The 24,677-nt window shown below is 42.4% G+C and overlaps 1 protein-coding gene across 1 annotated transcript in view; it reads right to left on the bottom strand.

Moving 5' to 3' along the window:
- LOC127411727 (reticulon-4-like) overlaps nt 1-7,668 on the bottom strand; it is an 88,042-nt gene extending 80,374 nt beyond the window's left edge. The window contains exon 1 of the mRNA XM_051647437.1: nt 6,770-7,668. Within this exon, the coding sequence (XP_051503397.1) occupies nt 6,770-7,472 (703 nt within the window). The 5' untranslated portion in view covers nt 7,473-7,668. The remainder of the gene's footprint in view (nt 1-6,769) is intronic.
- Nucleotides 7,669-24,677: the final 17,009 nt, after the last annotated feature.

Here is a 24,677-nt window from a genome sequence, read left to right as displayed (position 1 = left end):
TAGCTGTGATGTATGTGTGCTGTCTGCGGTCCCGTGAAAATTAGAAGGATTTGGTAGTGAACGCACAACGTGGAGAAGACGCTACGCTGTTACTATGGTGATGATACAAACAGCTGCTGTGCTTTTGGATATGTTGTGACTGCTTCAGGCTTTTCAAGCATTTGTTTGGCCACTGTCAAACATGAAGGAAAGTGATGGGAATCGTCATGGTTACTGATGTAACCTCCGTTCCCTGATGGAGGGAACAAGACGTTGTGTCGATGTAGTGACACTAGGGGTCACTCTTGGGAGCCCGAGACACCTCTGGTCTTTGATAAAAGGCCAATGAAAATTGGCGAGTGGTATTTGCATGCCACTCCCCCGGACATACGGGTATAAAAGGAGCTGGTATGCAACCACTCATTCAGGTTTTATGCTGAGGAGCCGATATAAGGTCCAGCCATTTCAGTGGCTAGTTCAGCGTTGTGGCAGGAGGGACACAACGTCTCATTCCCTCCATCAGGGAACAGAGGTTACATCAGTAACCATGACGTTCCCTATCTGTCACTCACTCGACGTTGTGTCGATGTAGTGACACTAGGGGTCCCTATACGAAACGCCACAACTGGCTGAACTGTGTTACGTGAACTGGCGATGTGTGGTGGGCAGACTGCTGTGTGCCTCATAGTCAGCATACCAGGTCGACACGTAACCTCCCCCAACATAGTTATGAGTGTCGAGCGGCCCTTTTTGGGGACAAGTCGACCACCCAAAGATAGAGAAAGGCTTAACCCAGTCGTGGCCTCTTTTCCCCCTTCTCTTTTTCCACTCCCTAAAAAAAGAAGGGGGATTATCCGACTGGGCCGCCAGGTCTAGTCGGGGGTGTCCCTCCTAAGGGGAAGACACCGGAGACCACACCTCGCCCAAAGAGAGGGGGGGATATTTAAGTGGAAGAATACGTCACATGGTCTTTCCAACCATGTGGAAAGCCTTCAAGGTAGATCCTGCTCAATGGGGGAGGAGTTACTAGAAACATGGAAACTGGGGCAGAGGGGTTCTGCCCAAGGAAGACGCAGTTTGCCAGCAGGGAAACGAACTAGCGGAAGATATATATCGCATGGGGTTAGCCTTACAGGGAACCGCCACATGCGGAGAACCTACCCCAGAACAGGGCTCTTAGTTAGCGCGTGTACTGGGCCAGCAGCGAGTCTCTCCGAAAACTCGGCTGCCACAGGGCTCGGAGGAAGTCAACCAGGGAACAAAGTTTGTGAACACTACTGGGAATTAATGGCGCACGTCTTCAGCTCCAAGGGAGGTGGAAGGCGCTATGTGCAAGCGATACACCCGGCCAGATATCCCGGGCTTATCCGCTTGTGTTGCGTGCCACTACCTGGGACGAAACCGGTTCCACCCAGAGGTTGTAGAACCTTGCACAGGTGTTGGGTGTTGCCGAGCCTGCTGCTCTGCAAATGTCTGTTAGAGATGCACCCCTGGCCAGGGCCCAGGAGACTGTGTCCAACTCCAAACCGAGAAAAGAGATGCTCTGAACCGGGAGGAGCTTGCTCTCATGCGCACAACATGTCTCGAGAATGAGCTAGGATTAGCCAGTCGTCGAGATAGTTGAGAACGCGAATGCCCACCTCCCTTAACGGGGCAAGGGCAGCCTCTGCGACCTTCGTAAAGACGCGAGGAGACAGAGACAGGCCGAAAGGGAGGACTTTGTACTGATATGCCTGACTCTCGGACACAAACCGCAGGAAGGGTCTGTGTCGAGGAAGTACGCATCCTTCAGGTCTAACGCCGCAAACCAATCTTGATGCTGGACGCTCGCCAGAATGCCAGAATGCGTTTTTGCGTCAGCATCGTGAACGGGAGTCTGTGTCTGCGTCCTGCGGTGGGCTCCACGCCGGGGCCGTGCCGAAGGGGCGGGCTGCGGCGGAGCCGGTGCAGTCACCGCAGGGGGACGCCCTTGGCGATGAGTAGACGGGGTGCGGGATCTTGAGCCGTGCCGGGGCAGGATATGCCGGCTAGCATCCATCTACTGCTCTACCATCGAAAACTGCTGGGCAAAGTCCTCGACGGTGTCGCCGAATAGGCCCGCCTGGGAAATCGGGGCAGCAAGGAATCGTGTCTTGTCGGCCTCACCCATCTCGACCAGGTTGAGCCAAAGGTGGCGCTCCTGGACCACTAGTGTGGCCATCGTCCGCCCGAGAGACCGTGCCGTGACTTCCGTTGCTCGGAGAGCGAGGTCGGTCGCCGAGCGCAGTTCCTGCATCAACCCGGGGCGGAACTACCCTCGTGCAGTTCCTTTAGCACCTTGGCGGACTTGCAGGAGAGCCATGGCGTAGGCCTTGGCCGTCAGAGATGACGTAAACCTACAGGCCTTGGACGGGGGCTTTGGGCACCCATGCCAGGTGGCGGCGCTCTGCGGGAATAGGTGCACCGTGAGCGCCTTTATCCACCGGGGGATTGCCGAATAGCCCTTGGCTGCCCCACCATTGAGGGTAGTGAGGGCGGGGAAGCTGAAAAGATCGGGACCGGGCAGTAAAAAGTGCCTCCCGTGACCTTGTCAGCTCTTCATGCACTTCCGGGAAGAAAGGAACGGGGGCGGGGCGTGGCTTTGAGAGATGCCGCGAGCCCAGGAACCAATCGCCGAGCCGCGAGGGTTCAGGGAAGAACAGTGAGTTCCGCTCTAGCCGACGCTCGCGGCTGCCCGGGAAAGCATGTCGTCATCTCCGTGTCAGCCTGTGACTGGGCAATCGACTCCGAAGGGAGGAGCCCAGCTGAGGCTTCCGACTGGACGAGCCCACTCTCTGATGCTACGCTCGAGAGCTCATCACTTTTGCGGGCTCCGAATAAGAGGTCGAACACACCGTGAGACGAGCCGGCGGACTCATCCGGAAGCCCGATCGGAGCAGACGAGCGTGCTGGGGAACGAGAGGTCCACGGGGGGATACCCGGCGGAGGCGGTCCCATTGGGGTCCCCAAATCACCCCCAGTGCTAGCCGCGCTGGCCTCATACCCGTGGGTAAAAGGACCGAGGCGGGAGCCTCTGGGGTGGCTCGCTTTCTTACGAAGGCGAGCCGCGACCGCAACGTTGCCATGAACACGAATGCTGTCTCCGCGTGAGCAGTGCCCAGACACGAAAAACAGTGATCGTGACCGTCAGAAGGCGAGAGATAACGAGCGCAACCAGGAATAACACACAATCGGAAAAGCATCTTTAAGAAGACGCATCTTTAAAAAGACGTTCCATGTGTGCCGCTCTTTTAGAGAAACATACTCTTTTAGAGAAATATACTCTTTTATTTCTGCCGAAGTGCCCAGGGACATTCTCTGCAGTGCACCAGTGCAGAGGGGGGAGAAGCCGCTGAAATGCGCCGTCAGATCCAGCAAAGGTGAATGAACAGTCGTGGGAATTCAGCTCAGTAAGCATGACCGTTCGGCTCCGAAGAGAAAATCTGAATGAGTGGTTGCATACCAGCTCCTTTTATACCCGTATGTCCGGGGGAGTGGCATGCAAATACCACTCGCCAATTTTCATTGGCCTTTTATCAAAGACCAGAGGTGTCTCGGGCTCCCAAGAGTGACCCCTAGTGTCACTACATCGACACAACGTTGAGTGAGTGACAGATAGGGAACCCATAATAACTTAATAAATTTGATAAATTCAAGATGTCTGACTGAGTGGTCTAGTTGTAATTAAATTGTAATTAGGTTAAAGGTTCTAATCCATCCATATATCAGCTTTATTGCCAAGTATGCTTACACAGACAAATTCCTTGTATGTGTAAGCATACTTGGCAATAAAGCTGATTCTGATAAAACTATATATTATATATACTGAACAAAGATTGCATCTGCACCTTAGTGGATGTATATATTGAGTGGGGACACATTTGTATATTGGTGCAAAATCGGTGAACAATCCACATAGAAAAGGTCTGTTTTCATTCCAGCTCAAAAATTAACTATATCGGCCACCATATCGGTAATCGGTGAATTTTCTCAAAAATCCCATATTGGTCGGGCTATAATGTAGATGCATGTGCGATTGATTTGATATATTCTTTTATATCAACAAGTGTTTGCTTGGAGTTCTGAAAGATTTAAACGCATCATTATTTATCAAGACTAAGAGATATCACTAAGAGCTCATCTGTGTATAGGAGCATAATCATCAGCTGTTAAGGAAAGTCCGGTGGTAGTTTTTGATGCTATTCAGTGTTTTGGAAGCAAATAAAATAAAATGTGCTTTTTACCCCGGGGGAAATTTATAATAAAAAGAGACGCTCCAACATAGGGCAACATCCCGGGCACAGAATATTGTGCTTCAATGTAACTGGAGAGCTTGGAGTCGCTTCAAACTTTTATTTTAGGTGAATAGAGGTGCGTAACATGTAGGCCTACTTTACGGCATCCCACGGGTTTTTCTTCTGCAACAGTTTATTAAAGGAATTCAATGTCTGTTAGACAACCCACCAAAGAATTCGTAACACACTCCATTCTTTAATTTGTCCACAACATAAATAAATATGTGCATTATGTATAATAACAGGAACATAAATTGACTGTTCAGTGCATTTCATTTTAACACAAGCAATGCTTTATATAATGAGGATGAATAGAGACTCAACTTCTCAAAGTTTAACACACTGAAAGTAACTAAACATAAATGCACTGTCAACATGCTTAAATATTACAAAACATTGCATCTTTAAATTCAACCCTTTAAAAGCCCCACAGTCAAAAATAATAAACTCACTAGTTTGTTGTTGGAGGAATGGTGGAACCTTTATATGACTTATGTGACTGTCTGTAGTCAATTATTCAAATGCTCCCAAACAGATGATTTACAGTAAGTCCCTTTTTATGGTTAAGACACTGGTAGATCGAATTCCTTTCTTATATTTTGGAGTTCCTGTGTTTTTTGGTGCAGTTTCACGTGAACTGAAAATGCATGTTCAGTCCGCAATACGCAGCCTCTGTTCATAACCATAACAACAGCCAATAACCAGCCAAGCACAACCGCAAGAGATCTTCACTTTTAGGCTTACAATGAAAAAATCCTTTATATTATTAATTTATATATTGCATATATAGTATTGGTCACACTTTATATTAGGTGGCCTTAACTAATATGTACTAACATTAAATACATACAAAACTATGTATTTACTGTGTAACTTCATGTTGTTCTGCAAAATGCCCACATTTACTGCTACTGAGGTTGAGGTATGGGTAGGTTTAGGAGCAAGGGTAGGGTTCGTTTTGGGGTAAGGGTTGTGTTAGGGTTAGGGGTAAAGTTAACAGTGTAACTACAAATGTAATTAAATATAAGTACTTTAAATGTAATTACAATGTAACAACATGTATGTACATAATAAGTACTTTGTATCAAATAGTTAAGTACATAGTAGTTATGGCCACATGTAAATAAAACATTTCTTGTCTTAAATTAACTGTGCCATTTAGAATTGCAGTTAATAGTGAAAACATTTAGTGATGACATCACTAAACACCATCAGTCATTTTAGTCGCGTTACAGTAGCTAGTTAATGTAAAGTGAATGTGTGCCCCCCTGGAAATTTAAAATGCCCCCCTAAGTAATTCATCCTGGCGCCGACACTGGGGCCTCCTTACTTTCATTGCTTGGGACCTAATAATGAAAACAGCTCCCAAGTGAGGAACGGCCAAGGCGAGCACCGTCACTGCTTTCACTTCTGCTTGTCAACAGTATAATCACTGAAAACATAAAACATACCCATATAGTCTACTAACCAACAATAGCAGAGCTTTAAACAGATCTAATCTCTTTTTAAAGATCACTCAACATGAAACAACTGTTCTTTCCTGTTTTCCGTTATGGGAATTACAATCACTGTGTCACAGATAATGAAACAAATTAGCAGAAGACTCTCCATCAATATATAGTTCAGAGTACAGAAGCTCTAAAATGAACCTCATCGCCCATAATGAAGATCTCAAGCAACAGAAGAACATAAGACAACACGTAGAAAAACACCAAAGGCGTTAAATTGAGTTTTTGTTCAAACAGACATGAACAGTCTTTTATCAATTATGAGCATCACTCTGAGCTCTCAGACATGTTTCATAGAGGAATCGATATATTTCTGAAGCTGGTTTGGATGAGTCTTCTGCTTCATCATCATGTCATGAAAGGAGATTAGAAATGAGGTGTGGCTCTGCATCATCATCATCATCATGCCGACATGAAGCTCTGGAGACAAAAGAGCTGCTCTTTAATACAGTAACCGACACCACAGTTCAATACACCGGACACAAACAGTCATGACTGCACATACATCAGACAGATCAGTTCATCCGTACATGGGCCCAACAATCCCAAAATCCTTCATGTTTCATGTCGTCTATGGCTGAATCGCATTGTGATGAACACTTGAGGTGCTCATTTCTGATTTGTTTGTGTTTCTGCTGACCAATCGAGCTGAACGGACATCAGTTTAATAACACTCACATTAAAATAAACCGAGTTTAGTATTTATAAATCAAACGGTAGAGATTCACGCCCACAGATACAAAGCGCTGCGTCTTTGTTCAAGAAAGCCGCATCGACAAACCTTATCAGCAATTCAATCCCATATTTTTTTAAAAGAACAGCAATATTCACGAAAAAGTGATTCGTTTGGATAAATATACTATCGATTTCGTGACCATTCAGTCTCGACTCTATACGCATTGTCTGATAATACAAAGCCAAAACACAATGAAATCACAACACAATGCACACAGGACAGATAATACTCACATGATGACGGATCAAGAGACTGTGAAGGTTTCTGAATGTCTTCAGATGTGAGATCAGTGTCTGTATGAAGCGTGTGAACATCAGTCGAGCTGCTCACCTCCACTGCTGGACAAATAACACTCACAGCAGCTGAGCTCACTTCTGCTGCTGCCTGAGGAGATGTTACTTCAGCTGGGGTGATGCTTTCTTCATGTATCTGTGAAGGTGTTATTTCTGCTCTCTCTGGAGCGACATTTTCCACTTCTTTCAGCTCTGAAGTGATGGTTTCTCCTGTTGGCTGTGGGGTAATAGTTTCCTCAGATATCTGTGAAGTAGATGTTACTACTTCTGTGGTCTCTGGAGTGATGGTTTCCACTGCTGCCTGTGGAGCATTCGTTATTTCGGTTGTCTGAGGGGGTTCTTCGGTGGCAGATGGATCAATGGTTTCCTCAGATATCTGTGGAGTCTCAGTGATTTCAGCTGTCCGTGGAGTAATGGTTAATTCGTTTGGAGTAATGTTTTCTTCAGCTGTCTGTGTTGTAATGTTTTCCTCTTTTATCTCATGAGGTAAATCCTCCGCGTGATGCATGGTTTCCCTCGCCTCCACTGATTGTGTTTGACTGACGGTGGCGACTTCATTCGTGAGCGGCTCAAAAGGACTCTCATCAGCTGAAGTGGAGGAAACTTTATCTGCCTCTTCCATCTGGAATCTGTTTCTTATCATACTTTGTTCTGGGTTTGGAGGTGTAAACAACAGTCCGCTGTGAGCTTTGTGGAAAAGAGGAGCTGCGCCACGAGTCCGCTGAAAGTTCACAGACAACACTAAAGTGACTCAGCGGAATATTGATACTTCGCCCCAGAATTGTCTGACCAATCAGTAAACACCACGACTGAGTGATGTTCCCATTGACCAGTCGAGAAGCATAAGGTGCGCGGAGCCCCGCCCACAAGGGATTTCTCTGCCTCACTCAAATGTTGGACAATTTGGAAAAAGGCTGCTGATAGTTGAGAATGTGCAGGACAGGCGAGAGTGAATATGCCCAGAGATATATGCTGAATTCAATGTATATTTCAAATTTGATCAAATGAGAGGAAAATCACACTGATGTGAAGTTTGTCTGTATGTACTTTGGTGTAGTATGTTGAGCTATAGATAACTATATGTAACTGAAAATAAATGTAAGTATATCCTTCTTGTGCTGTCTTACAGGTCAAGTTTCAAATATGTGGCACACCACCCATAACTATAATAATGTGCATATGTACACAGTGTTTTTGAATGTTGTTTGTCTTTAGTAGTTACTTTGTATTACAATACTGGAAATATATTCAAACGTGCAGCAGCATAGCTCTGTAAACATTTGCTTTTCATCATTAAAGCGGTTCAGCAGTGCTGTTTTTAAGTTGATTAAAGACTGACCACTGCTGTCTCTGTCACTCAACACACACTCATGTCTCACAGCCACACATGTATACAGCTCAGGAATAACTGAGTGATGTATGTGATCTATTTCTGACATAATTTGCTTGGAAAGAATATGCTCTTCAGTTGACACTTGAGAAATAATTTTAATAAAATAAAACTGAGTGAGACACAGGGATTGATAATCATTGCTTTCTTTGCAATGATTTTAATGGTTAGAGTTCCTCTAAAGAAGTATTTTCAATGTTTAGAGCATTTGTTGGTTTTTATTTTTTATTTTTATTTTTTTATGGCCAGATCTCTGTTTACACGACAATCATTTGTGGATTTTTCATTCATTGCTATTAAAGTCTGATCATGTACAGGTGATAGAAATACAAGGCAAACACTCAGCTATAGAGAATACAGATTAATGTGAAGTGTGCAAACCATGTGATTAAAATACATTTGAATGCCAGTATGAGAGTGTTCAGTGGGATGATCTGTGCAGTTGTGAAGTCCGTCCTGCTGCTCTTCAGACTCTTTCAGATAACAGACAAAAATAAGCCGCAGCATCTGTCAAAGCTCTCAAGTGTGAGGACAGAGACTCAGCTCATGTTCTGCTGTTTAAAACCTTCTGCCATAGTTACCATCAGGGGTGTAAAATGCACTCAGAAATTCAGTGGCGGGCCGTGCATTTTAAGTCCAGGCCTTCAGTGTGATTCATGCCATTAAGAAAACACAGTTTCACAATGAATAAGACACCCTATGCTTTTGGGCATCATACATTATGTAAGAACTAACTAGTAATACCAATTGACATTTTAAAAACACGTCCACGCACGAAAGCCAGAACTTGAAACGACACTTAATGCTCAAGCCAGTGTAATTTTAACTTCAGCATGACTGTTTTGTGAAATGAATGTCTGCTGTTCATAATTTTTCATATGAATCTACCAAGGAGGTCTATAATACCTGGAAAAATCTATCTAATAATATTTGCGATTTAAATGTTGCTTGCAATACATTTCATTTTGTCAGGGTATGCTGCGTTCCATTCAAGCTGGATGAGGGATATTCCTCCTTGATATCTCCGACCAAAAATGCATTCCATTCCCCGATATTCAGAAGATGATGTTTAAGGAAACAAAACTGCAATGCTCCCATTAGCTTAGCAGGGGTTTGACTCTCATTAGAGATGTCTCCTAGCAACCCAACTGATAAACAGTGCAGCAGCGCTAGCGTTTGTGCTTCAGGTGTACGATTACCAAAAGAGATTATAATGTTTTATACACCTGTTTTTGCAGGCGTTTGTTAAACAAGCTTTAATATCATGTAATGTGGAAACAAACTCATTTATCGATATTACTTAATAAAGTGAATATCACTTACTTCGTATATCTCCCTGAGTGTCGACATGTTTGTGTGACATCATGCCCCTGCATCTCGGTGAAATCAGAGTTGAGAATTTTTACACGAGCCTACAAGTTATAATTCTGACTTCAAGATGCATTCCGTTGCACTTTTCCTAGTAGGAAGTTGTAAAATCTGACTTTCCGAGTTGAATGGAATGCAGCACTGCTTTTCAAAACTTGAACCGACACTGAATTCTCTAGCAGCCTAATTTACACTTTGAAAACTCCTGATGTTGCTATAACAATGCAAAAAGCACTTACCAATTTGCTTGAAGTGAAAATCAGTCCTCTTTTCCTGTTTAATAAATTAAGCAATCACACGGTCATGCAGAACATCTTGTGTTTTTAAATCCATAAGGATCTCTTTCTCAACGGCAATACCAGCAGTGATGACAGCCGACTCGTCAGCAAGATCTCGCGCTCTTCGCTTTCAAATTACGTACATTACTTAAAGCGTGATTGCGTCACTCAAGGCCAGCTAGAAGGCCTCGACCGGGACATATCCCAAAAAGCACACCCACCAAGAACAAATAAATCAATCTGATTGGCTGATAAATCTGACAATCTGACTTTAGTTGCCCATTCATTCGCACTATTGAGGGATTCTGTGGAAATTCTGAAGGCCTGACTGAGTGGAGCTCAAACTCACGCGTTGCTTCGGGCATGCGATTTGTGAAACAGTTGACACACTTTGCTTGTAAGCATCAAGGAATAAATTCTGACTGGATAAACTTTTAGTTTTTCTCTATTTGTTTGTAGATTAATTAAGAGTGGAAACGATTTAAAATACATAGGCAAAAAGGTGATTGAGAATGAAAGGATTAAAAATATTTATTTATTTGGCATGTTAGGCCAGCAGAGAAGGCTTTGCTGGCCCTGAGAATTCGCTACTGCAGAAATTATATGTCAGTGAAAGTATGGATACTGAGTGAAAATTTTACTAAATTAGTCCAAGATTCTAGCCAAAAAACATACCTGAGTGAAAGTAAAAAAGCATTCACATTAAATTGTACTTAAGTATTAAAAAAGTAAAAATTAACTTTATGTGAGAGATGCTGATGTTAAATTAGATTGGTTTGTTAAGTTGCCTTTTTTACTGTCTCCAGCGACTGTCATATTTCTCCCCAAGTGGTATTCGCAACCTGGTGAAAGAATCATGTTACAATAACAACATTTTTGCAGGATGCATCAGGTGTGAGGTCACATGAGCACAAAGGCAGATTCAACATGGCTTTGCACTTCTGACAGTAAAAACAGTGCTGCTCCTTAAAAAACTTATTGGAAATTGGAATATCTGCAATACTGCAAGTACACAGCGATACTTCTGGATAAATTCGACTGCGTGACCGTGGATAATTTATTGACAATTACTTCTACCATGAGATGAATGCCGAAATGAACCCGGCCAAAAGAAAAAAAATGTAGAATCTCATCTAGAGATACAGACGATCTGCTCACTACTGAAATAAAGGTTAGTGTGCTTGATTCAATAAACAATAAACTAGACGTGCTTGCAATCATTCACGAAGAGATTAGGGATTTGCAATATAGCCTTGACTTTGCTTACCAACAAATTAACGCTCTTCATAGAGACAATAAAGGACTCAAGACCTCCATGCAGTCGCTTTCATCACAAATTGAAATCATTAAAAAAGAAAACAAACAAATGAAAGAAACAATTCTAGACATCCAAATAAGTATGCAGGATAATCTCATATTCTCAGGCAAAACCAAGAATGACTCCAACAGTCCAGAATCACTTATTAAATGCTTCATGAACAGCGAGATGTAACTTCCTGCTGAGACTGTAAGCAATATTACTTTCCACCGTGTACACCGTCTTGGTGTACGTCTGAAAGATCGGCCATAGCCCATAGTCGCCAAATTCAAGCACGACAAGCACAAAGAGCCTGTCAAGAGCAAAGGAAGGGAATTAAAGGGCACCGAATTACAGAGCATTGGAAAATACTGTATCCCATGCTCAATCAACATAGGCAAGCTGGCAGCCGAGCTTTGCTAGTTGTGGACAAATTATACATAAATGGACAGCTATACAGAGATTCCAAACTCACCCCTTGGCTTTTCTAAGTGAAAAAGGAGTTCTGCAATGGAGGACTGAAATTGTCTCTGTGCAACTTTAACATTCGTTGATTAAGCGTTACAGTCATCAGTTACATCTTAATTCGTCCACACCAAGCACTGTAATCTCCCTATTTTTGTCTCTAAAATGTTGCTGTTTTCACTTAATTTTCTTTTTATTGTCTTTCTTTACACGTTTCATGATTTTGTATCTATTGTTTTAACGTTTCTCTTCACAATGCATACTTCCATTCATTAATTTTACTGGCACACATTGTATAATTCAATATCATGTAAATTAACAATACTCAAATGGCTCTATCAGTCAAAATAACATCTTGGAATATAAGAGGAATCAGTTCTCCAGCTAAAAGACAAAGATATTAAACCATTTGTGCAAATTAAAATCAGACATTTGCTTTCTACAGGAAACCCACTTTACAGAGTCTCGGAAATTAGCGACTAAATGGACTGGCCAACTTTTAACTCCAAAAAAAGAGGTGTATCCATCCTTATCAGACATAATATTCCCTTCTCCCATAGTTCAACACTGACAGTCACAGAAGGTCATTATATCATCACCAATGGAACCATAGGAAAAGACAATATAACACTTGGAAATATATACAGCCCAAATACAGAAATGCCATCATTCTTTCAATTATTATTTGCTGAGCACCTTCATTTCTCCAACTCACATATTATCTTAGCTGGAGATTTTAAAACATTATTGGACCCAAAGGTTCAACAATTGCTGCAAGCAAACTAAACCACTCCTCATACCTTATTAAGAATTATATGTCATATTATGGACTGACAGACATCTTGAGGCTTAAGAACCCTAACAGTAAGGACTATTCATACTATTCCCATATCGCAAATCTTATTCCCTTATAGATTATTTTTTGACAAACAATTCTATCACACACAAAATCACTGATCCACATATTTATGCGATCACTATTTCTGACCATGCCCCCATCAGCATCACCTTTCTTGCAGAGCACCAGCCACATCCACCTCCTAGATTGCGATTTAATACCTTATTGATGAAGGACAAGGATTTTCTCCACTTTTTTAAACAAGAATGGGCATCCTTTGTCGAGACTAATAGCACTGAAGGAATATCGGCATGCACACTATGGGAAACTGCTAAATATGTTATGAGAGGCAAAAAAATATCATATTGCGCATATAAAAAGAAAGAGCAGTCAGCAAGAGAAAAGCACCTACAGAATTAGGTGAAGAGACTGGACATTCTGGCTACACAGGGGCCTACAGAATTAATTACCAAGGAACTTTTGAGAACTAAACAAGAACTGAATAAAATATTACACACACACACACACACACACACACACACACACACACACACACACACACACACACAAAAACGTTATTATTTGCTCTTTTCATTGAACCCCTGGGTGCTGCAATAAGACAATCACATAATATTTCTGGAATCCAGTCTAAATCACATCTGCCAGTGATATTCTATTATACATCACAAAACCATTGTCATCACTCCAGTCAGTCCATAATTGGATTAGTGACTTTAGCAGAGTATCAGACTATTTCATCAACTGCACGAAATCCAAGATCACCAAACTGAACTGGGATGCTGAGGTCCACACTTACCCTTTTAAATGTACAACAAAAACAATACAATACCTTGGAATCTATTTTTCACCTAACCTAAAAGATTTGTTTAAGCTCAACAATACACCCTATTGCAAGAAATACAAAATACCTTGGAAAGATGGAACAAATTACCCATATCTCTAATTGGCTGTATATCATCTATAAAAAATGAATATACTCCCAAAAATGTATTACCTTTTTTCAATGATCCCTGTCACCCCACCCCCAGGCTGGTTCTCCTCTCTAAATAGTGTAATAATGTAATGTAATGCTAATATTATTCTATTTGTTTCCCTGTCTCAACCACGGGATTCATATCCTGAGGTTACTAGAGTCGGCCAGATCCAGCTCCATTCCTGCTTGGTGTCTCTGAGTGATGACGACTAAATGCAGCTGGTGCCAGCCATACATCACTTCAGTCTATTACGATGGATTTCAGGGGATGAACTGATGCCAACTCCAACCAAGACATGGGATACTTCATATGCCACTGTGTGAACCTTGGACTTAGGATAGAAATGCGTAAATTTATTTTTGCAAAATTTGCCGTCTTCTGCTATTTCCATTCAAATGGCCTTTTATCGATAAAATTGTGTGCATGATGATGTCATGCTTAAAAAAAAAAACACTTTGTCTCATACGTTTTGGTTTATTGCAAAAGAAATCTGCCCTTAAGCCGTTTCCATACAGAAATGTGTATATATCGCTATATGTGTACCTTTTGCCTCCCAGATGTCCCAGAAAATTGTTTCCCAAAGTTTTGGTAAAATGGGGAGAGTATTGAGACAATTCATTGAAATTAGCCAGCTTACTGTCATTTTAATTTCACAAATAAATGCAATCAGAAGAGGAGGATTTGCAATCAAAAGGGAGCAGTTGCCCATCTGATATAATATTGGTCCTGATGTTGCGCCTATTGCAGGTTGCCACCGGTTCCGACCAGAAAGTAAATCATCATGGCCCTGTTCAAGCTGGCAACCTGCACCAAGTAGGGGGGGGAAACTTTCGGTCTTAGTATAAGGACCATCCATCGATGTGTATATGCTCTGTGCACAGCAATTAAAGAAAAATGTATGCTGTATAATATCAGGGTTTACATAAATGATACATTCCTGATATTCAATAGGCTATTTTGAACAATCATCTAATCTAAAGCATTGCCATTACAACTGCATTATGTCCCGCATATTTGTCCAGCAAATATATATTTTAAAATAAATTTTAGCGTCATAATGCAATTTACATTTCCTGAAGAAGCTCAGCAAATGCGATCCGAGGTAAAGAGGTTTAGATTTAAAATATTGAAAAGTTATAAAATGTTCAAAAGCTAGTTTTCTGAAAGTGAACTCAGCACTGGACAAATAGTTCTGATAGTTTATAGTCATGAAAAAAAGTGTAGAACATTCTGAGAATGTCATTCAGCCGACTTTTTTCGTCTACAGAACAGGGTAAGGCTAATTTAAGTTTGTGTAAAGAAAAGGCAAGTATATAGGCCTAACAGGATTTTTTTGTTTGGTTATTTTTTTTTTTTTTAATTTAATGCTTTATTCATTTGCTAATTTATTTTATTTAATACAGGGAATTTTGCCGGCATTTTTTCAAAAGTAAGCTACCAATAATTTTATAGAACTGGGCTATATGTTAGTGCTCCAAAAAAGCACACTGAAGCTTTTCTCCTAGTATTGTGTATTTATTTTAAATTTAAAACTTCTTTGTGCACAGAAATTATATGTTTATTGTATTGTGGGCTAATTACATGACTGCCGTCTATTATTTTAAATGGTGTGGAAAAGCAACTTAAATAAATAAACGGATGTCTACCGCGATTAAATTCATCACCATTCATTTGTTCTCCATGCACTTGTCGATGACAGGTGCATGATAAGAGATATTTGTGTTAGCACTCCTGGAAGTGTCATGATGCAGACGTGTTTGCAGCATCGGATCTGTGCAGAAACACCTATACCAGAACCTGGAGTACTGTTACAATCATATTTTTCTGTTTAACTGTAGCGCATAAACTCTGTCGATACTTCAAATGTGCGAAAAACTGGTTTGAAGTAATGCTTCACGTACAATAAATTGGCTTTCAAGGATGTATACCTTGTCATGATTAACACAAATAAATGGATGTCTACCACGATTAAATTCATCACCATTCATTTGTTCTCCATGCACTTGTCAATGACAGGTGCATGATAAGAGATATTTGTGTTAGCACTGCTGGAAGTGTCATGACGCAGACGTGTTTGCAGCATCGGATCTGTGCAGATACACCTATACCAGAACCTGGAGTACTGTTACAATCATATTTTTCTGTTTAACTGTAGCGCATAAACTCTATGTCGATACTTCAAATGTTGCAAAAAACTGATTTTAAGTAATGCTTCACGTACAATAAATTGGCTTTCAAGGATGTATACCTTGTCATGATTAACACAGGCTAACGACTGGGGTAAATTCTGTCATGTGACACTACATTTTTTGCGTTAATGCCAATTTTCTTGACAAAATGTGTTTCCAAACCAGTTTTTCGCAACATTTGAAGTATCGACATACTACAGTTAACTACAGTTAAACAGAAAAATATTATTGTATCAGTACTCCAGGTTCAGGTATAGGAAGATAGGGAGCAGTGACACGCTTTAGGTAACGCTTTTATTTCTCTCTTTCTGTGCAGCAGATGCACTCTTTTCAGGTTTTTTCACTCAGTTCAATAATTTACTCTCAAAAATAAACAAACGTTTTCACAAACTCTCAATAGCTTCGGCACTCAATGTCAGCAGCTGGCAATGCTGCACACTCATTCTCTCTCTCTCTCTTCTGGCATGTTCAGTGGTTTTAAGGCATCTCTCTGTTATCACTGCAATGAGAAACAGCTGTTAGAAATCATGTCAACCAGCTTGTTGAGCCACACCACTCCCTCTCTCCCACAGACAGACACACGACCATGCCCCCATCACCACATACCCCCACCGCCCGACCAGAGGTGTATAATAAAGAAGTACAAATACTTCATTACTGTACTTAAGTACAGTTTTTTAATATTTGTATTTTACTTGAGTATAAATATTTCTTTGGACTTTTACTTTCACTTCACTACATTTTGTAGGGTGACCATACGTCCTCTTTTTCCGGACATGTCCTCTTTTTCGGACCTTAAAAAAGCGTCCGGCTGGGAATTCTAAAATTGCGAAAATGTCTGGGATTCGGCTTTAGTTGCATTATGATGTGCATCTGGTCTAATACTTCATTGTGTGTGCGCGCATTTTTGCATTGCTTTAACACCTCTTTGTAAGTCCCACCTTCTCGCACACCAATTGGTCGATTATAAGAGGCTTGCAGCAACTATTGGCCAAATTCCTGCCTGTCAATCTCTCCGCGAACGCGTGAAGCCCTGTTGTGTTTGGCATCAAACAGTTGCTTGACAGTAGCAGCAAGTGACAGCTGCGTGGAAACAATGCCCAAACGAAAGTGCAAATTTACATAAGATTTGCACAAAAAATTCCCATGCTTTTGTCCAGGTCGAGATCCGTGGGAAGAAGAATGTATGACATGTAAAGCTGGCACTTATGTGTCAGTTGCTAATAAAGGTGCAAGTGATTTAGAAGCACACAATGGCTCGTTTGGAAGGCTGCGTCCTCCGGAGGTCGCATTTGTCGGCCGCATACGTCATCGAGGCTGTCTCGTTTCATTTTTTTGTCTTTCTTTTTCTTATTTTTTTATCTATTGTCAATTACTTTTATGTATATGCACTTACATTTATACAATTGTTAACCTTTTTTGCATTCCCAATAAAAATTATTTTACTCCGATACATTTCTAGAGACACTTTTGTTACTTAATAACAGCTGTACCTGCAAAAATGCATGCAGATCGACGATAGTGATGTGTGATTCGTTGAAAGAATCATTTGAGTCAAATCTTTTACATTTGATTCCTTTGAACTGAACAAAAAGATTCAAAAAGCGGTCTGAATGATTCGTTTTTTGAATCACGAATCTATTTCAAAATCACAAGCGAAGCACGCGCCAGATTACTACGTGTTCCGTCGTCTGACTACTCTGGGTAAGACAAGAAACTGCTCATGAGATTTTTTTTTTTTGTATGAATAATTACCAGCGCTCATGAAAATGTCCAACAATATTTATTTTTATATTGTATGAAGATGTGAATGGTCTTTGCCTAAGCAAAACTAGTTTTCTGGTGGTTGCTAAAGTGTTATATTTGCTTTGTAGCACATTTATGCTACAGTATGTTGTTTTAACTGTGTTTCAGCACATTGCTATGCAGTTGCCAGGGTGTTCTTGGTGGTTGCTGGGTGGTTGCTTAATGGCCCAAATGAAAAGAGCCCACCCCCAGAAGTCTCTGTTCTAGTCACTAATATGACTCAACTCCCTCCTTTTTATGGACTGTGGTGTTCATTTACACTCATCCCATAAATATGATCATTCTGATGTAACTCGAATGCGCCATTAAAGAGATAGTTCATTTAATATATTTCCTGCAGAACACAAACAACGAAAAAAGATTTTTAGAATAATATTGCTGTTATGTAGGTCAATTCAATGTAAGTGAATGGAAGCTCCAAAAAGAACATAAATGCAACATAAGAGTAATCCAGAAGACTCCAGTGGCTTCACCAATGTCTGCTGAACGGATCCAACATATAACTCCTTTTCGACTATAAATCTTAAAATTAGCTGTCTCCTTGGTGATCATGATTTCAAGCTCAATTACACTTCCTATAGTGCCATCTAGGGCTCTGCGCATGTGTCAAGTGCTAGAAATGAAAAGAAATCAAGCTTGAAATCACGATTGTTCCTAGAGATTGCAATGGCAAGATATACAGTGAAAATTAGTTACAATTTGGTTTGTTCTCACCCAAAACCAACTGAATCGCTTCAGAGGACATGGATTTAACCACTGTAGTAATATAAATAACTTTATGCTCCCTTAATGTGCTTTTTGTAGCTTGAAATGTCTGGCCACCATTCACTTGCATTGAATTGACCTATAGAGCTGAAATATTCTTCTAAAAATCTTTGTATGTGTTCTGCAGATGAAAGAAAGTCATATACATCTGGGATAGCATGATGGTGAGTAAATGATGAACACCACCAATCAAATAAGTTGACAAGGGTTAAATGAACTGTTCCGTAATTTATGCAATTTACTTGTACTTTTGATACTTAAGTAAATTTAATATAAGTTACTTTAATACTTTTACTTAAGCCATTTTCTCATGAGCTTCTTTAACTTTTACTTAAGTCAATTTCCATGAAGGTATCTTTACTTTTACTCAAGTATGACAAATGGATACTTTATACAACACTGCGCCCCACTCAACATCCGGCCTGCCGACTCCCCCCAATTTCTGGAGAGAAAGTCAGCCACAGCCATCTGCGTCCCCAGTCTGTGGATCGTCTCAAATTTGAATGGCTGAAGTGCCAGGTACCAACGGGTGATCCACACAATGGTATCCTTCATGCAGTGGAGCCATGGAGTGGGGTGTAATCTGAACAGAGGGTGAAGTCCCGCCCCAGCAGGTAGAACCGGAGGGTGAGGGCTGCCCACTTGATCGCCAAACACTCCTTTTCAATGGTGCTGTACTTAGTTTCCCTCAGCGAGAGTTTACGACTAATGTACAGCACCGGTCGCTCCTCCCCCAACCCCCCTCCTGCGAAAGCACTGCCCCCAGCCCTCTGTCAATAATCCTTTGTTAAATCCAGTGTCGAATTAAATTGAGCTGCCCCCAACTGATCAAGCAATTCGTCAATCTGGGGCATTGGGTACATGTCAAATTTAGACACCGCGTTCACTTTTTGGTAGTCCACACAGAATCGGACCGCCCCGTCGCTCTTAGTTACCAGAACCACCGGGCTGGCCTAATCGCTGTGTGACTCTTTTATTATGCCCATCTCGAGCCTTACCTCTAATTCTTCCTGAACTACCTTTTTTTGTGTTCAGGAAGCTGATAGGGGTGGCTACGAACCACCACCCCCGGGTTGGTCTCGACATGGTGCTCTATGAGGTTCATGTGACCGGGGAGAGGCGTGGACACGTCCACGAATTCAGCTTGCAACTTGGCTACCTCTGTGAGCTGTGATGGTGAGAGGTGGTCTCCACACAGGACCAGCGTGAACTGATTAGGTTTGAGCATCACCTCTGGCCTGAGCTCCGCTCTCTCGGGAACTACTGTTGCCAGAGTCACAGGGACCGCATCCCTCCATGATTTTAGGAGGTCAAGATGGTAAACTTGACATGCTCAACCCCTATCCATTTGCTTAACCTCTTAATCGAGATCTCCAACTTGCCGTGTGACCTCAAAGGGCCCTTGCCACTTGGCGAGTAATTTAGAGCTTGAGGTTGGCAGTAATACAAGCACTTTATCTCCCGGTGTGAATTCCCATAGTCGAGTGCCCATGTCATACAGCTGGCTTTGATATTCCTGAGCTTGGAGCAAATTCCCCTTTGTTAATTGGCCCAAAGTGTGAAGTTTTGCTCTAAGATCAAAAGTACTGAATTTCATGTTACTGTTTGAAGGTCCCTCCTCCCAAGCTTCTTGTATAACGTTCAGCACGCCACGTGGTCGATGCCCATACAGCAGCTCAAACGGGGAAAACCCTGTGGAGGCTTGTGGGACCTCTCGCACTGCAAATAACAGGGGCTCGAGCCACTTATGCCAATTTCTAGCATCCTTGTGTACGAATTTACAGATTATGTTTTTCAGGGTTTTATTAAATCATTCCACCAACCCAACACTGGTGTGAATCTATTTAATACATAATAATCCATACAGTTCATGTAGTGTTTGTGACATAAATGTAGTGCCCTGGTCAGTGAGGATTTCTTTTGGAATCCCTACTTGGGAGATTATTCTGAAGAGTGCCTCCGCAACACTACGTGCTGTTTGTTGCGCAGGGGCACTGCTTCCAGATTTCGCATTGCAAAGTCCACCAGAACTAATGCAAAGTGATGGCTGTGTGCAGTCCATTCTAATGGCACAATGAGGATTATTTCAAAGGGTACCTTGATTAGCAGTAGAGGGTGCAATGGCGCTTTTGGGGTAGCCGGTGGATTCACCAACTGACATTCACGGCATGCCGCACACCACCTGCGAACATCCCCGTGAATGCCCGGCCAAAAAAAACAGGCCATTATTTGGTTGTGTTCTTTCCTGTCCTAAATGGCCAGCCATTGGATTATGGTGAGCCACCTGGAAAAGTGCTTCCCAACAGCTCTTTGGGACTAATAACTGGGTTGAATTTTCTTTTGTTTGAGTGTCCTGCATCAATTGATACAACTTATCTTTGATAATTGAAAAATATGGGTATGTGAGTTGTTGACCATCAATTACCTTACTTGATCAAATGCGTGTTTGAGGGACTCATCACGTGACTGCTCTTGAGGGAAATCCCTCTCAGGAAATTCCCTGAGGGCGGGAACCTCCTTCCTTGTGTCATCTTGATGCAGAACAGATGTAGACGGCCCTGGCACTGCCTCTCCAGCCATAGCATTGCACGACACACACCGAGACATTATTTCACAGGACCCATCTGCACAAATTTCCCTTAATAAATTCTTAAAGTCATGGGGGCCTGGGTAGCTCAGCGAGTAAAGATGCTGACTACCACCCCTGGAGTCACGAGTTTGAATCCAGGGCATGCTGAGTGACTCCAGCCAGGTCTCCTAAACAACCAAATTGACCCGGTTGCTAGGGAGGGTAGTGCCACATGGGGTAACCTCCTTGTGATCGTTATAATGTGGTTCGCTCTCGGTGGGGTGCGTGTTGAGTTGTGCGTGGATGCTGTGGAGAGTAGCATGAAGTCATGTCTCTGTGTCTCTGTGGTAAAGCTCTCAACAAGCAATGTCTCAGATGGTCAGACAGTCTCAGACATGGAGGCAAATGAGATTCGTCCCCCACCACCCGGATTGAGGTGAGTCACTACACCACCATGAGGACTTAGAGCACATTGAGAATTGGGCATTCCAAATTGGGGAGAAAAAGGGGAGGGAAAAAAATTATTAAAATCAGGCCAATTCGTATCCAACATCAGAAGATTGGTGAGGCAGGAATTAATAATGTTTTCTCCCCCTGAATAGTATCTCAATGGTAACCACCGGATATGTGTGAATATCCCCGTGCACACACCGCACCTTCACCCAATTATTTGTGCCCAATGTCCCGTCTTGTACCATCCGTTGGTGGATGGAGGTTTGAGAACAGCCAGAATCCACCAAAGCTTGATATGTATCCCCCTGGGTACTCACTGGTATCCGATATGCCCCAGCTCGAATGGAAGCAGCCTGTGGAGTGCCGGGAATCTGGACCAGAGTGCCCATCTCCATTACAGAGCAGCGGTCCTGGAAATGCCTTGGATCCATGTGGCTCCATCAGACCAGCCCAGGCCCCTCTCCTACACCCGTGGGGATGGACTTGCCAACCTGGGAGGGATAGCGGAGAGAGGCAGAGTTAGCAGGGGAGATGGGGGTGGGGGGAGAAGAAGACCTCCCTAAGCGATAGGAAACCTGGGCATCGGGCCGCCCAGCTTCCTGGGGGCAGGAATGGAACAGAAAGAGGAGGGGCGGAAGTGAGGTTTGGGGGTAGGAGAGAGACAGAAGACAGAGAGAGAGACTCCAGATCACTGCTTCCCAGAAACGCTTCCTCCAGCGATGCCGGACGGTGGCACTGGACCCACTCGGCCATCCCCCAGGGCAGCTGGGTGACGAACTGTTCCAGTACCACCTCATCCACGATGTCCTGGGCGCTGCGGGGTTCCCCCGCCAGCAACCATTTCTGGCAGGCCTCCCGGAGCAGCTGCGTGAAGGCGAATGGGCGGCCGTGTTTGTCCAACTTCAGGGAGCGGAAGTGCTGTCGGCTCTGTTCAAGGGTCCGGCCAACCCATTGCAGAGTGGCTCTCTTCAAGTTTGCATAAATGAGGAGTTTGGCTGTGGGGAGCTGTTGGGCCGCAAGCTGCGCTTCCCCGGAGAGTAGTGGCAACAGTCGGGCTGCTCACTGGTCAGGCGGCCATTCCAACACCTCGGCTGTCTACTCAAAGAGATAGAGGTACGCTTCAGTTCAATAATTCACTCAAAAATAAATAAACGTATATAAACAAACACTCAATAGCTTTGGCACTCAATGTCAGCAGCTGGCAATGCTGCACACTGGTTCTCTCTGTCTCCCACAGACAGACACACAACCATGCCCCCATCACCACAATTATGTTGACACGTGAAATTTTAGTGATAATTTGCATTTCCATCAGCTATATCGATAAACTTTTTGATGCGCTACATCTTTTGTCACAAATAAACCCTTGGATGGAAATGTAGTTAATGTGAACTTCTGCAGTTAATCCAGGATGAACTTCAAAGACATTAGTCATTAATCTTACAGTTCATACAAAATCTTTGTTTAAACTCTTACACTTACTTAGTTTACTAATTTTAAACCATGACTTGCATTGCACTCAAATAACTAATATTGGCATTATATTCATGCTGTTCAGCCAGAGGGGAACTGGCCCCCACAGTAAGCCTGTTTTCTCCCAAGGTTATTTTTCTCCATTAACCAACCTCTTATGGAGTTTTGTGTCGCCTTCAGCTTGCTCACTTGGACTCTAAATACAATTATTATTTAATTATTTATTTTTATACACAATTTACAATCATATTTAATCAAAGTACACAATGATGACTCTAAGACTTCATAGATATAACAGTTTCATTTTCTGTTAATGCATGAGTTTCTGTAAAGCTGCTTTTTTGTTGTTGTGAAAAGCGCTATACAAATAAAAAATTATTGGAAGAATAAAAAACCCAGTATAAAATTACTCACTCTCCAAAAGTCCAAACAATTTGGAGGATTAGGAGCCCCAAATTTATATATCTACTTTCTCTCTCAACAGCTAATTTACGCCTATCACTGGATTCATACCTCAAACCAGCCCTGACTAGATATCGAAAATTGTCTGGTTCAACATTTAAATATAAAGCATCTTCCATTAATAGACAAATCTATAAAAACTCTGCCTAGTTATAAAAACAATATTACCATTAATACCACCTTGAATGCTTGGTGGAAGACACACTACACATTACATTACAATTTGGAACCATCAAACCACACACCAATATGGCACAACCCAATGTTTTTAATTAACAGTAAAAACCATTGATTTCTCAACATGGAGTCAGAGAGGTGTAACCAGCCTGGGCCATTTATACAACGATGGCTTGTTCATGACCTTTGACCTTATTCATTCAAAACACAACATTCCCAATCAAGCTTATTTCCAATACATACAATTAAAAGAAGTTATAAAAAACTGTTATTCTCCCATCCATCAAGCCCTAGTATCCTTAAAACCAAACAAACTGAATAGACGTGACACCATGCGAGGATCGGACGTGTAAACGGCGAGCTCTGTGCACTTTGTTGGTTTTAATACTTTTTATGTCATAAACCAATGAGATTCGATACACCCTGATTCTTAACTGTTCTAGGAAGACAGTATGTCAAAGAATTCAAAATCCTTGGGCTCTGGAGACATTAAAAGACACTTACATGCTCAAGCTGAAGCCCCTCTGGAGGCCTCGAGCCCGGGACTCAATTTGGAAGGTGCGGTGGAAAAGATTAATTGTCAAATGTCAAACATGACGGCAATGTTGAGGAAGGTCATTGCTGACTTGGAGGATCTTGCTGTAATATGTCGATCGGTCACTGCCATGGAAACTAAATTCACTGAGGTGGTTTGAGTGTCGGGTGTTGAGAAATGGATCGATTATCTGGAGTCATTGGAGAGGGAATTAGCTGCTAATCTGCTAGCAACCAAGACAGACTTGGAACGCATTTGTGAAAAGTTGGAAGATCTTGAGAATCGTAACCGGCGAAACAACATCCGAATTGTTGGAATTCCTGAGTGAGCAGAGGGTCAGAATATGGTGGAATTTCTGGACGAGCTCTTTCCGAGTCTGCTCGACATAACAGGCCATAAGCTGGAAATAAAGCGAGCTCACAGGGTTCGGCTTGGAGATCCATGGAGGGAGACAGGCCACGATCAATTCTGGACAAATTTCTGAGATCATCCAATAAAGATCTCGTGTTACGCGAGGCGAGGAGCAAAGGAAGGCTTTCTTTGAAGAACCACAACATTTTCTAGTTCCCAGACTTTGCGAATTCTACAAGAGAAAAACGTGATGGATTCAATGAATGCAAGAAACTCTTACATCAATGGAAGGTCTCTTTTCCTGGCCAAATTGAGTATAGATACTAAGGATGGCCACAAAATATTTACATGCCCACATCAAGCCATGTCCTTTATAAAGTCAACGGAATGAGTAAGTCATTGTGTGATTCTCACGTTGCAGTCAAGTGAGCCTGACT

This window comes from Myxocyprinus asiaticus, chromosome 21 (genome assembly GCF_019703515.2).
Source record: "Myxocyprinus asiaticus isolate MX2 ecotype Aquarium Trade chromosome 21, UBuf_Myxa_2, whole genome shotgun sequence".
NCBI lineage: Eukaryota > Metazoa > Chordata > Actinopteri > Cypriniformes > Catostomidae > Myxocyprinus > Myxocyprinus asiaticus.
The sequence above is the reverse complement of the archived record's forward strand: the minus strand, read 5'-3'. Positions and strand labels throughout refer to the sequence as shown.